The following is a 26,403-nucleotide window of genomic DNA, read 5'->3' as shown; positions in this document are numbered from 1 at the left end:
GGAGCGAGGCGGGGCCTAGGGGATTGGCTGCGCGGCGGCCGCGGGCTGACGTGGCGGGGCCGGCGTGTGGGTCTTGCAGAGCTGCTCACAGAACAGAGTAGAGGCGGCGGCCCGGACCCAGACTGGCAGTGAGGCGCCAGACCCCGAGCCGCTGCAATGCCGCTGGAGCTGGAGCTGTGTCCCGGGCGGTGGGTAGGCGGGCAACACCCGTGCTTCATCATTGCCGAGATCGGCCAGAACCACCAGGGCGACCTGGACGTGGCCAAGCGCATGATCCGCATGGCCAAGGTGAGGCGGGAGCTCCCGGGACCCGGGATTCGGGCGCCGGGCGGGGCGGGGCGGGGCCGCGGGGAGCCAGGGCCACGCGGCCTCCGCAGCTCGGTACCCTGGTCCGGCCCCCTCCCGCCCGCCAGTTCCGTTTTCGGAATCCTTCGGATCCCTCTTCCTCACCCCGTCTGCCACCCTCCTGACCTTTCTGCATTACAGCAGCTGCCTCCTAACCCGACCTCTTTCCTTCCCGTTCTGGTGCCAGAATAATCTTTCTAGGGAAAAGTCAGACTTGATCAGACCATCCCCCTGCCTGGCACCTTCTGTGGCTCCCTCCTGCCCGCGGGTAGCGTCGAAACCCTTTAACATAGCCTTCAAGATTTTAATGACTGGGCCCCTTCCAGCCCGTCATAATTCTCTGACATTCTTCAGCGGCACAGAGTTACTTTCAGGAATGACAGTTCCTGAAAGTTGCTGTGGTCTCTCTCACCCGCCATTCCCTGTATTTGAAATATGAAGTGGTTAAAAGCCCGGCCTTTGAGTTCAAATCTCACTTCCACCACTACTAGCTGTGTGAACGTGGGCTGCTTACTTAGCCTCGGTGAACCCGTTTCCCCATTTGAAAACGGGGCTTGATAATAACAGTTCTTTCCACATGGAGTTGTTATGGGGATCAAATGAGATTCTCAGATAGAGCTCTGAGCCCAGCACTTGGCACACAGGAGTCAGTAAATGCGTGCTCCCTCTTCTGTTGGGACTGCCATATTCTTCATTACGACCCCAGCCTCCAGCATAAGGCCTGGCCTGCACTATGATTCTTTGGTTTAGAGATAGCTCACCCCATCTTTCCTTTCCCTTCATCAATGCTGCTCAACTGATTTTGTATCATTTGTGATCGGTTTTTTAAATGTTTATTTATTTATTTGTCTATCTTAGAGACAGGGTCTTGCTCTGTCACCCAGGCTGGAGGTTTTCTCTTACTGGTTTTTTTTTTTTTTTTTTTTTGAGACAGGGTCTCTCTGTATCACCCAGGCTGGAGTGCAGTGACATGATCCTGGCTCACTGCAACCTCTGCCTCCCAGGCTTAAGTGATTCTCCCACCTCAGCCTCCCGAGTAGCTGGGACCCACAGGCGTGAACCACCATGCTGGGCTATTTTTTTGTAGAGATGGGGTTTGGCCATGTTACTCAGGCTGGTCTCAAACTCCTGAGCTCAAGGGATCTGCCCACCTTGGCCTCTGAAAGTGCTGGGATTACAGGTGTGAGCCACCACCCTCAGCCCTTACTGTTCCTTCGGGACTGATTTTATGGAAACCTAACCACTGAATCATAAAAATACTTTACAAAAGTAACATTGCTAACATTTTTTGAGTGCTTACTCTACCAGATACTAAGCTAAATGCTGTATATGCACATCTCATTTAATTTTTACAACAACCCAATGCCATGATCCTGCCGATTTCATTTTAAAGGCTAAGAGAAAATAAGTGACTTAGGCAAGGTCACATAGCTAGTATAATAAATACAGTCAGGGGTTTTTTCAGTTTTTGCTCCTAAGCCACAGGACTCCAGCCTTTCTTCTGCAACATTGTTTTCTAGAGGGAAATTCCCATTCTTAATTTGAAGGAGCAGCCTGTTTTTCCTGTTAGAATGCTGAAGTTGTAAAAATATCTAGAGATATTGAAGCCACAGAAACAAAGCTGTACTGACCAGGTGCAGTGGCTGATTCCTGTAATCTCATCACTTTGGGAGGCTGAGGAAGGCAGATTGCTTGAGCTCAGGAATTCGAGTCCAGCCTGGGCCACATAGCGAGACCCTGTCTCTAATTCTGTTGAGCTGGAATCTAGGTGGCTGCAGCCTTTAGGAAAGGGATCTGGCCAGCTCTGCTAGAGACACTGTGCAACTTTAGTCAGGTCAGTCTGAGCCTTGGGATCTTCATCTACACAATGAGAGCTCTGTTGCCCAAGGTCACTTTCAGTTCTAATGTTCTTTGAACTTTCCAGCATCAAGTCCTGACCCTACCATCTTATGATCTGTCCAAGAGCAGGAGTAGTGATCTCAGCACTGATGTTTCTGGACCCAAGAATTTTTTTTTTTTTGAGATGGAGTCTCGCTCTGTTGCCCAGGCTGGAGTGCAGTGGTGCGATCTCGGCTCACTGCACGCTCCGCCTCCTGGGTTCATGCCATTCTCCTGTCTCAGCCTCCCGAGTAGCTGGGACCACGGTGCCCACCACCACGCCCAGCTAATTTTTTGTATTTTTTGTAGAGATGGGGTTTCACCATGTTAGCCAGGATGGTCTCGATCTCCTGACCTCGTGATCCGCCCACCTCGGCCTCCCAAAGTGCTGGGATTACAGGCGTGAGCCTCCACGCCCGGCAGCCAAGAAGTTTTTAATAGCATGAATACCTCTGTGTCTACAGAAATGGCCGTGAGATGGGACTTTAGTGGGTTTTAATTACTCTTTTTCTTAAGTACGTTGTTTTTGTTTGAGTCAGGGTCTCACTCTGTTGCTCAGGCTGGAGTGCAGTGGCACCATCATAGCTCATTGCCACCTCAACCTCGGGATCAAGCGATCCTCCCACCTCAGCCTCCTGAATAGCTGGGACTACAGGTGTATGCCACCATGCCTGGCTAATTTTTATATTTTTTGTAGAGACAGGGTCTTACCATGTTGCCGAGGCTGGTCTTGAACTCCTGGGTTCAAGCAATCCTCCCACCTTGGCCTCTCAGAAAGTGTTTGGATTACAGGCATGGGCCACTGTGCCTGACCTCTTGAGTGTTTTTTTTTTTTTATATAGCTGTTATAGTCAAACAATCCAGCTTTTATATTATTTCCTCTGCTCAGTAGAAGTCATCTAGGGGCTGGGGCATTTTTCTTTTGTTTGTCTGCTTTTTAACACGTAACCTGTTCAAAGAAAATGTCATGGAGAAAAGTGCCAGTGCAAAGCAGCTAAAAGCAGAGTTGCTATTGTTGAAATCAGAGAAAGAGGCACAGGGCACTGTCCCTGGATTTTCCTGTCCCTGAGAGGGCCTCATTAGGACAGTTTACACATCCTGGAGGTAGCCCAAACTGCTTTTATATTGATGGAGAAACTGAGTCCAGAGCTGGGAAGTGACTTATCTAAGAGTTAGGGTCAAAGTTAAACCAGAATTTTTCTTTACCAAATTCTGGTCCAGTGCTGATTTTCCTATTCTTTGCTCAGTTATATAACTTAAAATCTTCCTTAAATCTTTGATCCAGTATTTTTAATATTTACAATGCAAAACAAAGGAAAAAAGTCCCATTTTTTTTTTTTCTTTTGGCATGCTAAGAGAAAAAAACGGGGAGGTCTCCCATCTCCAAACAACCTTTTCTTCCTTTCAGACTTTCTTGCCTGTTCTGTTCCTCTTCCTTGGAGGTTCTTAAGGTCTCTGTCAGTCTATGTTGTTTTTAAAGATGGTGATGTTGGCTGGGCACGGTGGCTCATGCCTGTAATCCCAGCACTTTGGGAGGCCAAGGTGGGTGGATCACCTGAGGTCAGGAGTTCAAGACCAGCCTGGCCAATGTGGCGAAACCCTGTCTCTACTAAAAATAACAAAAATTAGCTGAGTGTTGTGGTGGGCGCCTATAATCCCAGCTACTTGGGAGGCTGAGGCAGGAGAATGGCTTGAACCCGGGAGGCATTGGTTGTAGTGAGCCGAGATCACGCCGTCTGCACTTCAGCCTGGGTGAAAGAGCGAAACTCTGTCTCTAAATAAATAAATAAAGATGATGATGTCATAATGGTTGCTCCAGAATTCTTTCCTTTTCTACGACAGTCACTGAAAGGTGTCCTAATGTGTGTTGTAGGAGTGTGGGGCTGATTGTGCCAAGTTCCAGAAGAGTGAGCTAGAATTCAAGTTTAATCGGAAAGCCTTGGAGAGGCCATACACCTCGAAGCATTCCTGGGGGAAGACGTATGGGGAGCACAAACGACATCTGGAGTTCAGCCATGACCAGTACAGGGAACTGCAGAGGTACGCTGAGGAGGTTGGGATCTTCTTCACTGCCTCTGGCATGGATGAGGTGAGTCCTCTGCTGCTCTGTCATTTGTCACTTTAGCAGACCAAGGGTCAGCAGGCAGCCTGGTGACTTCCGGCTTAGGGCCACCTCCAGCCCTTGCTCATCCTTTCTGTTCCCAACTACTGGAGAGGCTAGCAGGCACCAAAGCCCAATGAGAATCTGTAGGAAGGATGCTATTGTTTTAAAAACACGTTGTCTCTGGCCGGGCTTGGTGGCTCACACCTGTAATCCCGGCACTTTGGGAGACCGAAGGGGATGGATGACCTGAGGTCAGGAGTTCGAGACCAGCCTGGCCAACATGGTGAAACCCCGTCTCTACTAAAAATACAAAAATTAGCTGGGCATGGTGGTGCGTGCCTGTAATCCCAGTTACTTGGGAGGCTGAGGCAGGAGAATCACTTGAACCTGGGAGGTGGAGGTTGCAGTGAGCCGAGATCACGCCACTGTGCTCCAGCCTGGGCAACACAGCAAGACTCCATCTCAAATTTTAAAAAAAAGGCCAAGCGCGGTGTCTCGGTGTCTCACACCTGTAATCCCAGCACTTTGGGAGGCCGAGGCGGGCAGGTCACAAGGTCAAGAGATCGAGACCATCCTGGCCAACATGGTGAAACCCTGTCTCTACTAAAATACAAAAAATAAGCTGGGCGTGGTGGCATGCGTCTGTAGTCCCAGCTACTTGGGAGGCTGAGGCAGGAGAATCGCTTGAACCTGGGAGGTGGAGGTTGCAGTAAGCCGAGATCATGCCACTGCACTCCAGCCTGGTGATAGAGCAAGACTCCGTCTCAAAAAAAAAAAAAAAATAATAGTAATAATAATAACAAGTTGTCTCTGGAAGTAGGGGTCAGCCACACTGGAATCCCAGAGACCCTCCAAGCTGTAGGGACACCCCAGCTGGGCCAGGTTTCTCCCAGTAGAAAATGGTCTGGAAACCAGGGGCTGGGTGTGGTGACTCACACCTGTAATCCCAGAGCTTTGGGAGGCTGAGCTGGAAGGATTGCTTGAGGCCAGGAGCTCAAGACCAGGGTGGGCAACATAGGGAGACCCTATCTCTACAAAAAATACAAAAATTAGCCAGGCGCGGTGGCGTACTCCTGTAGTCTGGGAGGCTGAGGATTGCTTGATCCCATGTATTTGAGACTGCAGTGAGCCATGATTGGACTCCAGCCTAGGTGATAGAGCAAGACCCTGTCTCTTAAAAAAAAAAAAAAATAGAGCAAGGAAACCACAATTCTGGAGTCCACCCCTTGCTGACTAGCCTTGACTGACTTGAGTGGGGGGACACTGGTACTGTCCAGAAGGGAATGGCTCACAGGATGGTCACCGGTGGTTTTTGGCTTGGCCATGCCACATCCTAGAAGAGTGCAGCTGGTGCCAGGTCTCAGGTCCCATCTGCTCTGTGACCTGCCTCCTTAAAATTCCTTCATGTGTTCTTTTGAATTTAAAAAACTTTTAGTTGTAAAAATAACATTACAGAAAGTTTAGAAAACAAGAAAAAGGGGAAAAAACTGACCCATAATCCCTCTATAGCAGTTCTTTTTATATATTTCCTCCTGAAGTCTTTTTATATTCTTGTATTGCCTGCTGGTACTATTTAGTGAACATTGAGTTCTGTGCCTGCTTGTTTTAGTTAACATTATAGCACAAACTTTTACCCCACCTTATGCTTAAAGATTTTAATAGCAACGTAATACTTCTTTTGGCGCATGTCTGTACTGTACCTAACCATTCCTCTACTTTTGGACACGGAAGTTATTTCATTTTTTTTTTTTTTTTTTTTTGAGACAGAGTCTCAAAAAAACTGGAGGAAGAGTATATAGGATTTCTCTGTGTCCTTTCTTACAGCTGCACGTGAATCTACCATTATCTCAAAATTCAAAGTTTAAAATTAAAAAAAGAAAAGATTCCTCAATTTTATTTTATTTTATTTATTTTATTTTATTTTTTGAGATGGAGTCTGACTCTGTCACCCAGGCTGGAGTGCAGTGGCGTGATCTCGGCTCGCTGCAACCTCTGCCTCCCAGGTTGAAGCGATTCTCCTGTCTCAGTCTCCCGAGTATGCGTGCACCACCAGGCCTGGCTGATTTTTTTTGTATTTTTAGGGAGACGGGGTTTCACCATGTTAGCCAGGCTGATCTCAAACTCCTGACCTCAGGCAATCCACCCACCCCAGCCTCCCAAAGGTGTGGGATTACAGGTGTGAGCCAGCATGCCCAGCCCAGTGTTATTTTTTGTTGTTGTTTGCTTGTTTTGAGACACGGTCTCACTGTCTCCCAGGTTGGAGTGGAGTGGCGTGATCTCAGCTGACTGCAACCTCTGCCTCCCAGGTTCATGTGATTCTCATGGCTCAGCCTCCTGAGTAGCTGGGATTACAGGCACCTGCCACCAGGCCCAGCTAAATTTTGTATTTTTAATAGAGATGTGGTTTCACCATGTTGGCCAGGCTAGTCTCAAACTTTTGACCTCAGGTTATCCACCCGCCTCAGCCTCCCAAAGTGCTGCGATTACAGGTGTGAGCCACCGTGCCTGGCCTAGTTTTTTTTGTTTTTTGAGATGGGATCCTGTTCTGTCACCCATGCTGGAGTGCAACGATGCAGTCATAGCTTACTGCAGTCTCAAACTCCTGTCCTCAAGTGATCCTCCTGTCTCAGCCTGCTGAGTAGCTGGGACTACAGGCATGTGCCACCACGCTTGGCTAATTTAAAAAAAAAATTTGTAGAGACGGGATCTCACTGTGTTGCCCAGCTTGATCTCGAGCTCCTGGCCTCAAGTGTTCCTGCCATCTAGGCCTCCCAAAGTGCTGGGATTACAGGTTTGAGCCACTGCACCCAGCCAGTTTTTTTTTTGTGCTAATAAGTAGTGCTGAGATAGACATCTTTTCTCTGTTTGGGGTTGTTTCCTTAAGATGACTTCTTAGAAACAGATTTTTGGGTAAAACCTTAGAACATTTTTATGGGTCTTGAAACACTTTTTCTTTTGGTCAACCAGGTTATCTGAAGCAGACTTCTGATTCTGTGCCACTTTTCCAGTTCTAAAACGTGTGTCGATTGAGTTGAAAGAAGCACACATGCAGCTCAGGCCAGGGGTAATGGGTGGTTTAAAAAAGGAGGAAGGTGGAAAACCTAGGCCTCTGGAGAACTTGGCAGTTTCAGGCTTCACTTCTGTAGACCAAATTCATTCCTTAATTCACAGCATTCGTACGCATGACATTCTTTAAATGCAGTTGTGTACTTAACAATCCTAATTCTCTATTTTTTTTTTTAAGACGGAGTCTGGGTCTGTTGCTCAAGCTGGAGTGCAATAGCACGATCTTGGCTCACTGCAACCCCCACCTCCTGAGTTCAAGTGATTCTCCTGCCTCAGCCTCCTGAGTAGCTGGGATTACAGGCGCCTGCCACCACACCCGGCTAGTTTTTGTATATTTTTAGTAGAGATGGGGTTTCACCATGTTGGCCAGGCTGGTCTTGAACTCCTGACCTTCAGTGATCCGCCTGCCTCGGCCTCCCAAAGTTCTGGGATTACAGGCGTAAGCCACCGCACTCGCCCTAATTCCCTACTTTTGAAGTACACATTATAGTTTATGAAGCATCTTCACATACAGTAATATGTTTTATCCCTACAGTGCCCCATTTTACAGATGAAGAAATGGAGGACCAGAGGGGCCAGAAGTTTGTTCGGTATCACACAGTTAGGAAATGGGTCTTAAAGGTAGCAGATCTGATGCCTAGAGCAGTATGCTTTCCACAGTCCCTCAGCTGCTGCTGCCTGGCTGGCAGCCCAGGCTTCCCAGAGCATAGACTCCCACTGTGAATGCCTGAAAGCTCAGCAGAGTCTCTGCATGCACCACGCTTGGTACCAGTTCAAGACTGAAGTTGGCTGGAGAGTCTCTGGGCCCAAGAGCTGCCTTGGGAGTGGGGACAGATGTTTTTTTTAAAAACCTACATAAAAAGGTTACTTGGCCGGGCGCGGTGGCTCACGCTTGTAATCCCAGCACTTTGGGAGGCCGAGGCGGGTGGATCACGAGGTCAGGAGATCGAGACCACGGTGAAACCCCGTCTCTACTAAAAATACAAAAAATTAGCCGGGCGCGGTGGCGGGCGCCTGTAGTCCCAGCTACTCGGAGAGGCTGAGGCAGGAGAATGGCGTGAACCCGGGAGGCGGAGCTTGCAGTGAGCCGAGATCGCGCCACTGCACTCTAGCCTGGGCGACAGAGCAAGACTCCGTCTCAAAAAAAAAAAATAAAAAATAAAAAAAATAAAAAATAAAAAGGTTACTTAGATATATTGCTGATCTTCAGTTAATTACTGCCCTGCAACCTGAGGCAGGGGCCTTACTCTGCATCCAATTTCAAATCTGAGACCTGGGCTTGCTCAAATTCAGTTTGAACTGGTGACATAGCAGTCTCCATTCAGAAAGGAATAGGTCTTGTAAGTATCAACAACAGAACCAAAGGGACATTATTGTGTTAATCCTTCTGGGTGTACTCACAGCCCAGGAGAGTTTCTGAGATTGTTATGTGGTGTCCTCTAAATAAATAGGATTGTTTTTCAACAGATGAATTACAATGTTTAGCTTCTGGTGAAATAATATTCTTTTAAAGTGTTAGTCACTCATGGTGCTTTTTTTTTTGAAACGGGGTTTCGTTATTGTTGCCCAGGCTGGAGTACAATGGTGTGATCCCGGCTCACTGCTACTTCCGCCTCCTGGGTTCAAGCAATTCTCCTGCCTCAGCCTCCCGAGTAGCTGGGATTGCAGGCATGCACCACACTGCCCAGCTAATTTTTGTATTTTTAGTAGAGCCAAGGTTTCACCATGTTGACCTTGAACTCCTGACCTCAGGTGATCCACTTGCCTCGGCCTTCCAAAGTGCTGGGATTATAGGTGTGAGCCACTGCGTCCAGCCTCAAATTTCTGTCTCTATAAATTTGCCTATTCTGGATATTGCATATAAATAGAATCATACAATATGTGGTCCTTCGAGCCTGACTTCTTTCATATAACATTGTGTTTTCATTTATGTTGTAGCATCTATCAGTACTTCATTTCTTTTTTTGGCTAACTCATAATTCAATTTTATGGCTATACCACATTTTATTTACCCATTTGTCAGTTGGTGGACATTTGTGTTGTTTCTACTCTTTGGCTATTATCAATAATGCTGCCATGAGCTTTTATGTACAGGTTTTATATGGACATGTTTTCATTTCTCTTCAGTATTATATATATGAGTGGAATTGCTGGGTCACCTGGTAACCCTATGTTTAACTTTTTTGAGGAACTGCCAGACTGTTTGCCAAAGTGGCTGCACCATTCCCACCAGCAGGGTTTGATGGTGCCAGTTGCTTCACATCCTCATCATTTGTTATTACCTCCTTATTCTAGCCATCCTAGTGGATGTGACATGGTATCTCACTGTGGTTGTGATTTGCATTTCTCTGATGCATCTTTTCATGTGCCTGTTGGTCATCTGCATATCTTCTTTGGAAGAATGTCTATTCAGATCCTTTGTCAGTTTTAAAAATTGCATTATTTTTCTTTATATATTCTTTTGAAATTTAATGAATTATTTTTTCATGTATAGCCTTCCAATGAATTGTCTTTATATATTTTAAGTACAAGTCCTTTAGCAGATAAATGATTGTAAAAAACTTTCCTAGTCTTTGGGTTGTCTTTTTCACTTCTTTTTTTTTTTTTTTTTTTTTTTTTTTTTTGAGATAGGTTCTTGCTCTGTCACCCAGGAGGCTGGAGTGCAGAGTGGTGCAATATTGGCTCACTGCAACCTTGGCCTCCTGAGCTCAAGCAATCCTCCCACTTCAGCCTCCTAAGTAGCTAGGACTATAGGCTTGCGCCACCAGACTCAGCTAATTTTTGTATTTTTTGTAGAGACAAGGTCTCACTATGTAGCCCAGGCTGGTCTCAAACTCCTGAGCTCAAGCGAACAGCCCACCTTGGCCTCCCAAAGTGCTGGGATTACAGGCATGAGCCACCATGCCTCGCCCTTTTTCACTTTCTTGATAGTGTCCTCCGAATTACAAACATCTTTAATTTTGATGATGTCCAAATTATCTTTTTTTCTTCTGTGTTTGTCTATATGTTTAAAAATTTCTCATTTATTTTTATTTTTGAGACAGGGTTACACTCTGTCACCCAGACTGGAGTGCAGTGGTGTAATCTCAGCTCACTATAACCTCCAACTCCCGGGTTCAAGCAATTCTCATGCCTCAGCCTCCCAAGTAGCTGGGATTACAGGTGCACACCACCATGCCCAGCTAATTTTTTTTTTTTTTTATCTCTTGGTAGAGAGGGAGTTTCACCTTGTTGGCCAGGCTGGTCTCGAACTCCTGACCTCAAGTGATCTGCCTTCCTCGGCCTCCCAAATGCTAGGATTACAGGTGTCAGCCACCTCGCCCAGCCATTTTTAGCTTTTTTTTTTTTCTTTATTTCTCAGTTTTAAACCACAATGTGATATCACTGCACAGCTGTCAGTATCGTTAAAGTAAAAAGTGGTTGGCTGGATGCAGTGGCTCACTCCTGAAATCCCAGTACTTTGGGAAGCTGAGGTAGGAGGATCGCTTGAGGCCAGGAGTTCAAGACCAGCCTGGGCAACAATAGCAAGACCCCATCTATTAAAAAAAAAAAAAAAAAGCCAGGCATTGTGGTGTGTGCCTGTAGCCTCAGCTGCTTGGGAGGCTGAGGCAGGAAGGCAGGAGGCTTCCTTGAACCCAGGAGCTTGAGGCTGTGGTAAGCCATGATTGCACCAGTGAACTCCAGACTCCAGCCTTGGCAAAAGAGTGAGGTCCTGTCTCTAAAACAAACAAAAAAAAGTGGTAACACCACATGGTGTCAAGGATACAAAGAAAATAGGTCATTCATATATTGCTGGTGGGAATGTAGAATGATCCAATCACTCTAGAAAACAGTATGGCAGTTTCATTCCTTCTTTTTTTAACAGCTTTATTGGGACATAATTCATATACTGTATAATTCAACCACTTAACGTGGACTGGGTGTTTCTTATAAAGCTAGATAATGTGTTTATCATATGACCCACCAGTTGTCATTTGGTAATTTATCCCCAAAGAAATGAAAACTTAACATTCATACAAAAACCTGTATGTGAGTGTCATTACAACTTTTATTCTTAGTAGCTCAAAACTAGAACAAGCAAAATGTTCTTTAGTGGGTGAATGGTGAAACAAACTGTAGTACATGCGTACCGTAGAGTACTACTCAGCAATCAAAAGGAATGAACTATTTTTTTCTTTTTTTTTTTTTGAGATGGAGTCTCACTCTGTCGCCCAGGCTGGAGTGCAGTGGTGCGATCTCGGCACACTGCAACCTCCGCTGCCCGGGTTCAAGCGATTCTCCTTCCTCAGCCTCCTGAGTAGCAGGGATTACAGGCACATGCCACGGTGCCCGGCTAATTTTTGTATTTTTTGCAGAGATGGGGTTTCACCATCTTGGCCAGGCTGGTCTCAAACTCCTGACCTTGTGATCCACCCACATCGGCCTCCCAAAGTGCTGGGATTACAGGCGTGAGCCACCGCGCCCAGCCAGGAATGAACTATTGATGCGTGCAGCAGCCTGGATGCATCTCAAGGAAATGATGCTGAGTGAGAAAGCAGCATACACAGAAGGGTACATACTGTACGATTCTGCTTCCATGACATTCTGGAAATAACAGAATTATGAGAATGGAGAACAGATGAGTAGTTGCCAAAGGTTAGTAAGGGGAAGGGGACGTGGTTATTAAGGGGTGACATGAAGGATCCTTGTAGCAGTGGCATCATGGTACCTTCTGTATGGTGACCGTGGAAGTGGTCACATGAATCTGTGCATGGGGTAAAATTGCATAGAATTAAGTATAGGCACACAAAAATGAATACATGTAGAAATGGTGAAATCTGCGTAAGATTGGTTGACTTTGTCAACGTCATTCACCCAGTTGTGATATTGTACTACAGTTTTACAAGACATTACCATTGGGGGAAACTGGGGGAAGAGTATATAGTATCTCTCTGTGTTCTTTCTTACAGTTGCACGTGAATCTACCATTATCTCAAAATTCGAAGTTTAAAATTAAGAAAAGATTCCTTTTTTATTTTATATTTTATTTTTTGAGACGGAGTCTCGCTGTCAGCCAGGCTGGAGTGCAGTGGCACGATTGTGGCTCACTGTAACCATCGCCTCCCAGGTTCAAGCAATTATCCTGCTTCAGCCTCCCAAGTAGCTGGGACTACAGGTGTGTGCCACCATGCCCAGCTAATTTTTGTATTTTTAGTAGAGACAGGGTTTCACCATGTTGACCAGGCTGGTCTTGAACTCCTGACCCCAGGTGATCTGCCTGCCTTAGCCTCCCAAAGTGCTGGGATTGCAGGTGTAAGCCACCGTGCCCGGCTTTCATTTTAAATTTTTGTTTTATTTATTTATTTCACTCTGTTGGCCAGGCCGGAGCGCAATGGTGTGATCTTGGCTCACTGCAACTTCTGCCTCCTGGGTTCAAGAGATTCCTGTGCCTCAGCCTCCTGAGTAGCTGGGATTATAGGTACCCGCCATCACACTCAACTAATTTTTGTATTTTTAGTAGGGATGGGGTTTTACCATTTGGCCAGGCTGGTCTCAAACTCCCGACCTCAGGTGATCCACCCACCTTGTCCTCCCAAAGTGCTGGGATTACAGGCATGAGCCATCGCGCCTGGACACAATTTTAATTTTTAATTCAGCAAATACGAATAAATAAACTCACATCAAAAAAAATAAAAAAGATCTGTAGACTCTTTAGTAATTTTTTTTTTTTTTTTTTTTTTTGAGACAGGGTCTCGCTCTGTTTCCCAGGCTGGAGAGTAGTGGCACAATCATAGCTCATAGCTCACCACAGCCTTGACTGCCCAGGCTCAAGCAATCCTCCCACCTCAGCCTCCTTAGTAGCTGGGACTACAGGTCCATGCCACCACGACCAGCTAATTTCTAAATTTTTTTGTAGAGATGGGGTCTCCCTGTGTTGCCCAGGCTGGTCTTAAACTCTGGGCCTCAAACAGTCTCCCACCTCGGCCTCCCAAAGTGCTAGGATTGCAGGTGTGAGCCACTGCACTTGGCCTCCTCAGTAATTTTTAAGAATTTGAAGATGAAAACATTTGGGACCCCATGCTGAATGGTGTATACACATACCCCAGCTGTGTGGTGTGTACCCTGGCTATATGATGGCACGGCTATATGGTACACACCTCAGCTGTGTGGTACATACCCCTGACTGTATGATGCACACCCCAGCTCTGTGGTACACACCCTGCTGTGTGGCCCATACCCGGGCTATATGGCCCAGTGGCCAAGTGAATGGACTCTAGGGTCAGATTTTAAGTTTGAGTACGGCTCTGCCTGTCATTTCTGGTATATCCATGTGGAGGTTATTTAACCTTTTTGTGCCTGTTTTCTTCAGTTGTGAAGCAGGCTTCCTAGCAGAACCCATTTGGGAGGGAAAGTGAAGATTAAATGTGATTGTTAATATAAAGCATAGTACACAATCAGTATTCAGTGAATGTTAGTTACAATTAAGGAAAGCAACCTGGGCTAAGGGCTGGGACATCTGGGTACTTGTCCTGACTTTGCCCTTAACTCTCAGTGTGACCTTGGTGAGCCCCTTCCCTGCCTGGGCCACCATTTCCTTTTCTGTGTGTGACCAAGCTACCATCCAGTGGTTCTCTCTATTCTGATGTCCTGAGTCAGTGCAGAAACAGGGAAGATGTCATCAAGGTGACTTGCACCTGGAATGGGGACTTTTCTGTTTTCATCCACATTTCCTGGAAATGCAAGCTCCCGGAGCTCCTGGATCCGACCTAGGAGAAAGGTGCCTCCTTGCCCCTGTGAGGCTGCCGAAGCGGAGTCACTTCTTTAGGCCGTGCCCTGCAGGTGGCATTGGTTGAGAACCCGGAGCGGTTGGGTGATTGATAGGGAGGAGTCTGGTGTTTGTAGCGGGGCTTCCCTCTCTTGGTTTACCTTCCCTCTGCTCCCCAGGCAGCCCATTTGCTTGGTGTCTGGGATGTTTTAGAGCCAGGCTCTCTGAGCTCAGCTCCTGGTGCTCACGCTCTGTGTGGCTTGGGCTCCTCATGTAACCTTGGAGCCGCAGTGGCCCCTGTCTGTAAAAACAGGATTGTTAAGATGCCCCTGGGGCTATCTGGAGGATTCAGGGAGCTAAGCCCGTGGGGTGCCAGCACAGGGCCAGGTCTGCACTCACCCAGCGATGGCTGTTCTGTTACTCAGAACCTTTTGGAGTTTTTCTGCTTCAGCCTATTTGGGCAGGTAGGTTCCTCTGGACGAGGAATGCCATTTGTCACCAGCTAGTCCCCTGCCTGACCTAGGGCACAGGCAGTGAGGGAAACTGCATTTTTTTTTTTTTTTGAGACGGAGTCTCGCTGTGTTGCCCAAGCTGGAGTGCAGTTACGCAATCTCTGCTCACTACAACCTCCACCTCCCGGGTTCAAGCAGTTATCCGCCTCAACCTCCCGAGTAGCTGGGACTACAGGTGCCTGCCACCATGCCCAGCTAATTTTTGTATTTTTAGTAGAGACGGAGTTTCACCATGTTGGCCAGGGTGTCTTGAACTCCTGACCTCATGATCCACCCACCTTGGCCTCCCAAAGTGCTGGGATTATAGGCGGGAGCCACCGCGCCCCAGCAGGAAAGTGCATTCTTTAAGAGCCTTTACAAGAGTTAATTTACCTTGCCATCTGTCAAACTGTTGGAGGTAGATTGGTTCCTTGTTCTGTATTTACCTAGCAAGTGGCTCCCAGTGTTTACCTACCCTAACTTCCTTATAGAAACAGGCATTTATTGAGTGCGTATTTTCTCCACACTGTATGCTGTTCTAGGGCGTTCTCTGTGTACTGAGGAAAGGTTAAGGTGTGGCAGAATTTTATTAAGGCCAAGAAAACTGTCAGGGCTTCTGGTTGAAAGTTGCACCAAGGGTGTGGAACTCAGGTGAAACAGCAGAATGTCTTTAGTCTAAAAGGAAAGTTCTATTGAGAAGGCAAATAGAAGCCATGACCCAAGAGGTGACTCCTGAGGGACATGCTCCCCTCACACACAGTGGCCATCCCAGCAAAGCTGCCCTTCCTTCCAGCACCTGCCTCTGTCCTAGGCACGGTGCCCTCTGACAGGCCACTGCCCTGAGGCCGGCCCAGCCTATTTGTGGCTACACCCTTCCCCTGACTCCCCTGACTCCCTGTTCTCCCCAGCTCATCACCATGGGCTTTTTTTTTTTTTTTTTTAGACAGAGTCTTGCTCTGTCACCCAGGCTGGAGTGCAATGGCATGATCTTGGCTCACTGCAACCTCCACCTCCCAGGTTCAAGTAATTGTCCTGCCTTAGCCTCCTGAGTAGCTGGGATTACAGACACACACCACCACGCCGGGCTAATTTTTGTATTTTTAGTAGAGACGGGGGCCAGGCTGGTGTCGAACTTCTGACCTCATGATCTGCCCGCCACGGCCTCCCAAAGTGCTGGGATTACAGGCGTGAGCCACTGCGCCTGGCCTGGGCTTTTTTTTTTTTTTTTAAATCCTGCACGATCTAAAAACTGAGGAGAGAGGAAGGGACTTTAGAAAAATCTCAGCTCCACTCCTCTCTTTCTTTACCCCTGACTCAGATCAGCAGTTCCCAGAGTGTCCCACAGGACACAGTACAGAAAGGGGGTTCTGTGGGCATGTGTTGTCCACCCTCATTCATTAATTGATTTAGAACCAATAAAGGGTTTTTTGGTTTATTTTTTGTTTTGTCACCCAGGCTGGAGTGCAGTGACACGACCTCAGTTCAGTGCAGCCTCGAACTCCTGGGTTCAAGCAATCCTCCCATTCAGCCTCCTGAGTAGCTGGGACTGCAGCACACACCACACACCTGGCTAATTTTTATATGTTTTGTAGAAACGGGATTTCGCCATGTTGCCTAGGCTGGTGTCAAACTCCTGGGCTAAAATGATCCTCCTGCCTTGGCCTCCCAAAGTGCTGGGATTACAGGCATAAGCTACCATGCCTGGCCAGAATTAATAAAGTTCTGAGTCGAGTTAAGTGTGGGAAACACTGGGTTTGGAACTCAGCTAAGTTGATTTACTGGGACCCTCTAAGAAGGCATTAAGGCAGGGTAGTGTTTCTCCCAAACGAGGCTATCCATGGGACCCATTTCTGCATGTTGAACTCAGCTGGGAGCCTGAGGAGAGTTGTACATGCCTGAGCTCTCTTCAGACTCCCACAGACTTTGTGCTACGGGGCAGGAGGGAGAGAAGAGTGCTGAGGCTGCCGGGCTGCATGGAACCCCAGATACAGAGGGAACCCGAGAGCAGGGTGGGCAGGCTAGAGGAAGTCAAGGAGTCCCTGAAGAGAAAGGGGTCACCAGTTGCTGACCCAGCCTGTAGTAGCCCCTCGGCACAGCGATACTGTCTTAGGGCTGAAAGTTAAGATCTTCCAGATTACTCAGATTCCCTTTGCCCGATGGCTCTGAGTGGCAGTTTTCTAAATAGCCACTGGGTGGCGCTGGCTCCCCAGGAGGCGGCAAAATGAGGCGCCCCTTCCCTTTCTAGCAGGAATTGGCCTTTTTCCTTACTTGAAAATTATAGAATTCCATGCAGATTTTACAGCCTCTGTAGGTAAGCTTTCGCAAAGTGTTTTTCTGCACTTGTCCCCCCTCCTTGCCCCTGATCGCTCTGCCCCTCTCTTGGGGGAGTTTCTACATCTGTTTATGCCCTAGAGGGCCACACCACACTCCCACAAGATGAACATTATACAAAAGAAAACTCAGTGGAAGATTCCTTCTTAAACAGAAAGCGCTCTCTTCATCTGCCAAATGAAGTGAGAAGGGTAGGAAAATTAGATTTTATTCAAAAAATATATTTAAAACTGATGTGTTTTCAGTTCTGTCTTAGGGCTAGTTAGCAGTGTTATGAGACACAAACAAGAAAGAGTGAGGTAGAAAGGTATGGAAGGTACTGGGCATGGCGGCTGAAGCTTGTAACCCCAGCACTGTGGGAGGCCAGGGTGGGACAACTGCTTGAGGTCAGGAGTTTGAGAACAGCCCGGGCAACATAGCAAGACCCCATCTCTACAGCAAATTAAAAAAAAAAAAAATAGCCACATGTGGTGGCATGTGCCTGTGGTCCCAGCTACTTGGGAAACTGAGGCAGGAGGATTGCTTGACCCCGGGAGTTTGAAACCAGTTTGGGCAACATAGCAAGACCCCGTCTCTACCAGAAAAGAAAAGAAAAAGATGGAAGGGGAAAAGAGAAGAGTTAAAAATTAAGCAGAGAGGAAGAGCAGTAAGAATGGTGAAGGAAGGGAGGAAAGGAAGGAAAGGGAGGGAAGGAGGGAGGAAGGAAAGGGAGGAAGGAAAGGGAGGGAGGGAGGAAGGAAAGGGAGGTAGGTTGGTTGGTCGATTGGTCCGTCCTAGACCAATCAGAGTTTGCACTTCATTTTAGCAACATCCCTGGGAGAGGGAAAGATTTGTGCCCATGTGATCAAGTGTGAGAAACTCACTAAGCCCTAACTTATTTCTGAGTCACCATTCAGAGACATTGATTTTTTCGACTTTTGATTTCCAACTTCAATTCAAAACAAAAGGACTCAAGAAAACTTCTGAAGGTGATGTGTATGTTTATTACTCTTGTGGTGATGGTAGCAGTAGTGTATACTTAAGTCCCAACTCAACAAATTACATTATATGCAGTTTTTAGTATATCAATTACACCTTACTGAAACTGGAAGGAAATGATAATAAAAAATTTTTGAGTTCTTATAATTTGACAACAAACTGAGATTTTACTCTTACAACTTGTGATCCACTGATTCCTTCAGCAAGCATTTGCTGACATTTACCAATTTCCTGAGTCTTGTTGATGAATACTAGAGAAGGATGTTGAAGAGCACTAAACAGGTAACCTCAAGCAGTGACGTTATATCTGAAAAAAGTGACTGAGGTTCACTTTTCTGTAGGCAGCGTGCTTTGAGGCCTGAAAGGGCTCGTGTTGAATGGGCCCTGCCAGCCATGGATCCTTGTATAGAGGCTGGGCAAAAAAATGCTCCATTTTCCCCCTTTCGCCAAGGATTGAAATAGCCCCTTTTCCTGCTCATTTGGCCGAGTAGAAGGGAAAGACTTTGAGGCTATTCATGTTTTCACTGTCTGGTTTTCTGGGTCAGGATTAGGTCATGACTGTTTCATGTTTGTTCATTTGGCCTTGGGCCCCTGGAGCAGGTAGGGTCTGGCCAGGGGAAAGATTCTTTTCCAGATTCTTTTTTTTTTTTGAGATGGAGTCCTGCTCTGTGGCCCAGGCTGGAGTGCAGTGGCACGATCTCAGCTCACTGCAACCTCCGCCTCCCAGGTTCAAGCGATTCTCCTGCCTCAGCCTCCGGAGTAGCTGGGATCACAGGTGCCCGCCACCACACCCGGCTAATTTTTGTATTTTTAGTAGAGATGGGGCTTCACCATGTTGGTCAGGCTAGTCTCAAACTCCTGACCTCAGGTGATCCACCCGCCTCGGCCTCCCAAAGTGCAGGCACGAGCCACCGCGCCCAGCCCTTTTCCAGATTCTTGTAGCCAGCAAAGACCAGCACCAAACATTTGTTGGGCTAATGGATGGGTGGATGCAAATGAATGTTTGCATTTGAATGAAATGACTGAGAACAAATCTTTGCCTGCTTTCAAGTTGTTGAGCGTCCCTCTACTGCATAAGAGCAGGGGTTTTTCTGTTTGTATGTTATTCCTCGCCTGTCATGACAACAGTGTTTTTGAACAATGGTGAAAAGGAGCTCCCTCTTTGATTTTTGTAGATGGCAGTTGAATTCCTGCATGAACTGAATGTTCCATTTTTCAAAGTTGGATCTGGAGACACTAATAATTTTCCTTATCTGGAAAAGACAGCCAAAAAAGGTAAGTGTCTAATTTTTGACTTAAAATCTAAGAGAGTCCAAACCTTCATATTTTTACTCCCCTCATGGTGGCCCACTTTCAGGCAGATTTCATGAAGACAAATTTTAGCCTCTTTTCATTTTTTTAAATAGAGACAGGGTCTCGCTGTGTTGGCCAGGTTGGTCTTGAACTCCTGGCCTGAAGCAATCCTCCCATCTCGACCTCCCAAAGTGCTAGGATTACAGGCATGAGCCACTGTGCCCTGCCAGAAACCTCTTTTCAATCAGCCTGTACTTCCATTTTTTGTAAGCTAAGCTGAAAGAAAATGAATTAAGGATATGACAGTTTTTATAAGACATTTAGAAATTCTTTTTAAGAATTTTTTTTTTTAATAGAGACAAGTTCTGTCTATGTTGCCCAGGTTGGTCTTGAACGCCTGGATTCAAGTGATCCTCCTACTTCGGCCTCCCAAAGTGTTGAGATTACAGGTGTGAGCCACTGCACCTGTCCTAGAAAAATTTTTAACTAAAATTTATAAGAAATTAAGGATATGACAGTATATATAAAACCTAGCTGGGTATGGTGGTGCATACCTGTAGCCCCAGCTACTCAGGAGGCCGAGGTAGGAGGATTGCTTGAGTTTGAGACTGCAGTGGACCATGATCGTGTAAAGTGGTTTTACAACATGAACAATTTCATTTGATCCTCATAACACCCCTAGGACTGAAACAGGTCATGATTGTGATGCTTGATACTTATTTCACAGGAGAGGCCTCTGAGACTCAGAGACGGACAGTACTCTGCCCAGGCACAGCTAGAAGTGGCAGCTCCGCACCTCACATTCACTCACACTCTTGAATCAGCACTCATTCTACTGTACTGCCATGGTATACAACCTATTAATCAGATGAGATACTCATTTTCCTCTTGGCAGTGTGAAATTCCTCTGCCTCTTTAATTCAGTTCCTTTTGCTCAAGAACACTGTCGGGGGGCAGAGGGGAGCCCACCTTTCCTGTGGCTGAGGGCAGGAACCCAACAAGCTCCTCTCTGTTCCCCCACAGGGGGGCTGGCACAGTATTTTAAGAGATGTCTGTGGAGTTTTAGTTGAATGATGAGACCAGCAGTTGGGATGTGTTGGGGAGAGTCAGAACCTCTAAAGAGAAAGTGCTGATGGTGTTGGTGCTGGATTACTCAGGTCGCCCAATGGTGATCTCCAGCGGGATGCAGTCGATGGACACCATGAAGCAAGTCTATCAGATCGTGAAGCCCCTCAACCTCAACTTCTGCTTCTTGCAGTGTACCAGTGCGTACCCGCTCCAGCCTGAGGATGTCAACCTGCGGGTCATCTTGGTGAGCAGGAGGGAGGGGGTTCCCTTCTTGGGCCATTTACTATGGGGAAGATGTAGTCTTTTAATAACCAAAATTCTAACAAACCATGGCATACTTTATAATTTGAACATCCTTTGACAGTCTTGCTGTTACCAAATCAAATTCGAGCTAAGCAGTTGAGAAAGCACACACATTCTAAAGAGGGTGACTGTAAATGAAATTTTCTTGGCCAGGCGCGGTGGATCATGCCTGTAATCCCAGCACTTTGGGAAGTCGAGGTGGGCAGATCACCTGAGGTCAGGAGTTCGAGACTAGCCTGGCCAACATGGTGAAACCCCTTCTTACTAACAATATAAAAATTAGCCAGGCATGGTGGCACGTGCCTGTGGTCCCAGCTACTCAGGAGGCTGAGGCAGGAGAATCACTTGAATTCAGGAGGCAGAGATTGCAGTAAGCCGAGATTGCACTACTGCACTCCAGCCTGGGTGACAGAGTGAGACTCTCGGGAAAAAAAAAAAAAAATCATCTGTCAGCAGACATTTGGGATGATTTTACCTTTTGGCTATTGTGAGTGATGCTGCTATGAACACTAGTGTACAGATAAATATTCATCTTTTTCATACTGAGTTATAGGAGGCCTTCTTGAAACTTCTGGCTTTTTCTGCTTTGTTATTTGCTGGCTCTCTTATTTTCTAATGCTGAGCATCCCTGAGGCTCAAACTAGTTATAGTGACAGCCTTGAGGGAAATTACTCTCTCCCAGGATTTTGCCTACTCAGTCATTTCACAGATGGTGAAGTCCAGTCCCAAGTCGGGAAGCCTGAGATCCCACAGCAGCTTGGTGGCAAAGCTGGAACTAGAACCTGGGCATGTCCCCCTAGGCCTTTGTCTCTTACTGTCTCACGCCATCTCTCTCAGTTCCTCCTGTAGCACTGGAAATTTAACTTCATTCGAAAATATGTATGTAATTATCATTAAAACTATTATAGTAACATTAATGGAATTCTATCTGTCCACACATACTTAGAATCCTGATATTGCAGTTGTTTTCCTTTTATATTTTCCTTTCAGTATAGTATCTGATTCTGTTTTTCCCACAATATAAGCTTTCTTATGTGTTGTTATACAGCCATTAACTTTCAAAAAGTTAGCCTTTTTGAAAACTGACATTGCTCTTTTTTTTTTTTTTTTTTTTTTTTTTTAGACGGAGTCTCGCTCTTTCACCCAGGCTGGAGTGCAGTGGCGCGATCTCGGCTCACTGCAGGCTCCGCCCCCCGGGGTTCACGCCATTCTCCTGCCTCAGCCTCCCGCGTAGCTGGGACTACAGGCGCCTGCCACCTCGCCCGGCTAATTTTTGTATTTTTAGTAGAGATGGGGTTTCACCTTGTTAGCCAGGATGGTCTCGATCTCCTGACCTCGTGATCCGCCCGCCTCGGCCTCCCAAAGTGCTGGGATTACAGGCGTGAGCCACCGCGCCCGGCCTGACATTGCTCTTTTTACCTAAACTTTCTGTCCCTCCCAATCCTGTTTTTGCTTCGCTTATAGATTATCTAAATCATATTATTTTTAAAACTTAAAAATGATTTCTGTGAAATATGTAATGTCAAAAGTAAACATCCCCTGCACTCCCATCCCACAGAGATGCCGATAATTAACAGTTTAGTAGACGTGACCCCAGCTATTTTCCTTTTCAGTGTATCTCCGTCCCCACTCAAGGTGCTGTCATGTCCTCTCTCTTGACACTACACATTGCAGGAGTTATTCTGCCAGCCTATCCCATCTTGGGCCTGCACATAGTACAGCGGTTTGAATTTTCAAACTTTTAGCAATCCGCACTCCATCACACACCCTTAAGCCTGGTTTTCAAGGCCTTTGCCACCTAACCCTCCTAATCTTTTGTTAAACCCCACCTGAGGCCAGACACCGTGGCTCACGCCAGTAGTCCCAGCACTTTGGGAGGCTGAGGCTGGTGGACTGCTTGAGGCCAGGAGTTCGAGACCAGCCTGGCCAACGTGGCGAAACCCCGTCTCTACTGAAAATACAAAAACTAGCTGGGCGTGGTGGCGGGCACCTGTAGTCCCAGCTGCTCAGGAGGCTGAGGCAGGAGAATCGCTTGAACCCAGGAGGCAGAGGTTGCAGTGAGGTGAGATCACGCCACTGCACTCCAGCCTTAGCGACACAGCAAGACCCTGTTTCAAAAAGAAATAATAACGGTAAAATAATAATACACCCTACCTGAGTCTTTCTACTGTACTCAGCTTTCTGGTCACCCTCATCAACAAGACTCACCCATCTTAGAGTGTCTTTTGTTGCATTCAGTGAATTACAGATAACAGATTAATTATTTATCATTTCCACCAAAGGATTGTTTTGAGATTGGGCTGTGTATATTATTGATGATGATATTTGTGCATACAGCACACTTGCTTTCAGCAGCTCAGGCTAATTAAATGTGACAGATGGTTTTTGACATTCATTTATAGTTCTGTTGTTACTCTTGGTGTATTGTGCAATGTGAAACATTCTTAAAATGCATTCTTTAGAATAACAGTAACCATTTTTAGAGCATTTACAATGTGCTGAGTGCTTCTCATGCATTTACAGCAACACTCAGCAGGTATTATTATCATCCCTAGGAAAGAGAGGCTCAGAGAGCCTCAGTATCTTGTCCCTGGCTGCACAGCTAGAGAGTGGCTAAACCGGGGCTCAACCAGATATGCTTGACCTGGAGAATATGCATAAAGCAGCATGATATTTAACGTTATTTTTCTTTTTCCACTTGAAAGGAATATCAGAAGCTCTTTCCTGACATTCCCATAGGGTATTCTGGGCATGAAACAGGCATAGCGATATCTGTGGCCGCAGTGGCTCTGGGGGCCAAGGTGTTGGAACGTCACATAACTTTGGACAAGACCTGGAAGGGGAGTGACCATTCGGCCTCACTGGAGCCTGGAGAACTGGCCGAGCTGGTGCGGTCAGTGCGTCTTGTGGAGCGTGCCCTGGGCTCCCCAACCAAGCAGCTGCTGCCCTGTGAGATGGCCTGCAATGAGAAGGTGTGTCCTGCTGGACTCCACTCAGCTCTGCTGCCATGTGTGGAAACAGGATGGGCTGGCCCGAGAGGGATGGTCAGGACCAGCCCTCCCTGAGCCAGGCTGATGAAATGATGAAGGAATGTGCTCCCACCCCTGTCAGCTTCTTCAGGCTTCTCTTCTGTAATGCATGTCACTCTGGCCTGTAGCAGCAGCAGGAGAAACATGTTATCTAAAGGGAACTTTAGCAGTTTCTCGGGCCACCTAGGGTCACATCATTCTTCCACTAATTCTCTGAAGCCCATGGCCCCAGTACTCCTAGACTCCAGAATATGTAACAGGAGTGAGGCCCTGGAATAAGTCAAGTCTGGTCTCCCTTGGAGCAGCTAAGCCCTGAGAAACATTTAGGCAAGGTGTTCCCTGAGGTACTTCTTCTGAGCTTGTGGCATTTCCTAAGCCAGGGTGGCACCGGTGGGAAGGGCAGTGAGTCGTTGCAGAGGTGGGTGGGTGATGATGCAGCTATTCCTTGTGCAACTGACCTTCAGACAAAGGAACTGGTGGGCCTAGAAGCACTGCCTGGCATGCTGACTATCAGGGTTTCCTGGAAGCCGTGGCCTGGACCTTCTTGCCTTCTGAGTCATAGGGCCAGGCAGGCATTCTGGGGCTGCCAGGCACACACACACACCTAACCTGCAGGCTGTCGGGGTCAAGGCAAAGACCAAACACCAGGCATGCCTGGGACTGTTGTCATCTTTTATTCTAGTGGGGCCTACCTGCTTCCCCAAATCAAAGATGCATCTATACCAGGAAATTAAAATAAAGTAAAAAGAAATAGTTTCTTTATAGAGGAAACAGGAGAGAATTAGACCAGAAACCAGAGTAAGATTTATAACAGCTGAGCACTTAATTTGGCTCTCTGAGCAGACAGTAAAACATAACAGGATGCATGATTATCACTTGACAGACATTTTTTCCTGGCACCACATTCCAAGCAGAATTGATTCCTTGCACTCTTACGTGGAGGATATAGAGTAATAAAACACGTAATTTATTTGAAAGCATTTATGGAGAAGACAAACACTGGTCATGAGCTTCAGGTACCCTTCATTCCCTCATCTGCCTGTCCTATCTGCCCCTTCTTCGGGGGCTCCTTTTCTTGCCATCTGCATAACAGCCACATTCACCATCTTATGAGTCCTTCATATTTCTATTTTACCAAACAAAGTGGCGGTAAGGTGTGTGCCCTGGAGAGCGGTGCGTCAGGAGTTAAGAATCTCATCCCTATGTTTCATCTTGGCTGTCTGCAACCCTGGCCAAGTCACCCACCCTGTATGGACCTCGGTTTCCCCATGTTTACAATGAGATACTGAGTTGGATGGTGACCAAAGAAATCAGAGTTTGCATGTATTGAGAACATTCTGTGTTCCAGGTACATTCTGTAATATCACCAATCCTTACAGTCATCTGACAGGATAGTTTCCATTTGATAGAGAAACTAAAATATGGCCTATACCCCACAGACTGGGATTTGAACCTGGCTCCGCCTACATAGCCTGAGCCCTTTCCTTTGCACTTTATTGTAAAGGCCCCTCCTCTGAGTCTCTGAATTCAATCTATACTGGTTGAATTCCTGCCATGTATGAGATATTCTGAGCAGCGTAGGGGGCAACAGAGTGCCTGCTCCCAAGGTACTACCTGGGGAAGACTGATCGGGGACCTGGAGTGTAAAGTAGTGTGCACTAGTTACTTCTGTGAAGCTGGCACTGAATGTTCATTTTGTCCACAGCTGGGCAAGTCTGTGGTGGCCAAAGTGAAAATTCCGGAAGGCACCATTCTAACAATGGACATGCTCACCGTGAAGGTGGGTGAGCCCAAAGGCTATCCTCCTGAAGACATCTTTAATCTGGTGGGCAAGAAGGTCCTGGTCACTGTTGAAGAGGATGACACCATCATGGAAGAATTGGTAGATAATCATGGCAAAAAAATCAAGTCTTAAAAATAAAGTGCCATTCTCTGAATTCTCAGTTCCCTTGCTGGTGCTGTCGGGTGTGTTTGAGTGAGGTGGGGGCAGGAATGGCGGTCTCCAGGGACCTGGCCGTCATCCACCTCCACCTGCTCCTTAGCAGATGTTTCTGGGCTAGGCCCTGTGTCAGCCCACTGGAGACAGAAAAAGATCCAGTGATGCAGTCTCTGCTTCAAGTTGGCCAGCTTAGTGCACTGGCCAACAGTGCATTATAAACAGAGCACCAGAAGAAGGGGTGGTTCCAAACCAAGTCCATATCCTCCAGTTGCTGGGTAGCTGCAGAGAGGGGTGAGAGCTGGCTGCACAGGTCCTTTCCTTTAAGCCTTCATTTTCACTTCCTTACAGCCCTTTACTTCTCCATTGTCTTTATCCCTTTCCTGCCCTTGGCCTCTATGTTTAGTTGGCATTGTATAGCAGTCACTCCACATCAGAGAAGGGATTGGTCAAAGGATCTGGTAGGCAGAAAATGCTGAAAGCACTCCTCTCAGAGCAAAGAGAGGGAAATGGCATGTGTTCCTTCTCTGAACAAATATTGAGGGCCATCTTTGTGCCAGGCACTGCTTTAGGCACAGAGGATATGGCCATGAACAGCCCCAATCCCTTCCTCAGGGAACTTCCATTCAGATGGGGGCGGATGCATAAAAATCCATAGCACAGTGATTCAGTCACACAATATGTTAGAAGGTGGTATGTGAGCCAGGCATGCTGGTGTGAGCCTGTAGTCCCAACTACTTAGGAGGCTGAAGCGGGAGGACTGCTTGAGACCGGGAGTTCAAGCTATAATACTATCTTGGATGGGAACAGGTGGGAGTCAGGGTTTGTTTACACAT

At 46.9% G+C, this 26,403-nt stretch overlaps 2 protein-coding genes across 6 annotated transcripts in view; one reads left to right on the top strand and one right to left on the bottom strand.

Annotated features, from left to right (window-relative positions):
- Window positions 1–25,568, top strand: NANS (N-acetylneuraminate synthase). Its single transcript, XM_055271732.2, has 6 exons — window positions 1–288; window positions 4,097–4,312; window positions 19,114–19,213; window positions 20,389–20,543; window positions 23,308–23,574; window positions 25,337–25,568. Exons 1-6 carry the CDS (start codon window positions 157–159, stop codon window positions 25,544–25,546), a joined length of 1,080 nt encoding a protein of 359 aa, XP_055127707.1. The 5' UTR covers window positions 1–156; the 3' UTR covers window positions 25,547–25,568.
- TRIM14 (tripartite motif containing 14) overlaps window positions 11,427–26,403 on the bottom strand; it is a 52,591-nt gene continuing 37,614 nt past the window's right edge. Inside the window, exon 7 of one of the 5 annotated variants that reach the window (XM_063636188.1) lies at window positions 11,427–12,137. The gene's annotated coding sequence lies outside the window, so the exon portion shown is untranslated. Of the gene's footprint in view, window positions 12,138–20,111; window positions 20,583–22,597; window positions 22,711–22,886; window positions 23,754–24,430; window positions 25,850–26,403 lie in introns of those variants that run through there. The other 4 variants (XM_055271730.2, XM_063636190.1, XM_055271729.2 and 1 more) reach the window with 4 other exon arrangements.

This window comes from Symphalangus syndactylus, chromosome 3 (assembly GCF_028878055.3).
Source record: "Symphalangus syndactylus isolate Jambi chromosome 3, NHGRI_mSymSyn1-v2.1_pri, whole genome shotgun sequence".
Classification (NCBI taxonomy): domain Eukaryota; kingdom Metazoa; phylum Chordata; class Mammalia; order Primates; family Hylobatidae; genus Symphalangus; species Symphalangus syndactylus.
The sequence above is the reverse complement of the archived record's forward strand: the minus strand, read 5'-3'. Positions and strand labels throughout refer to the sequence as shown.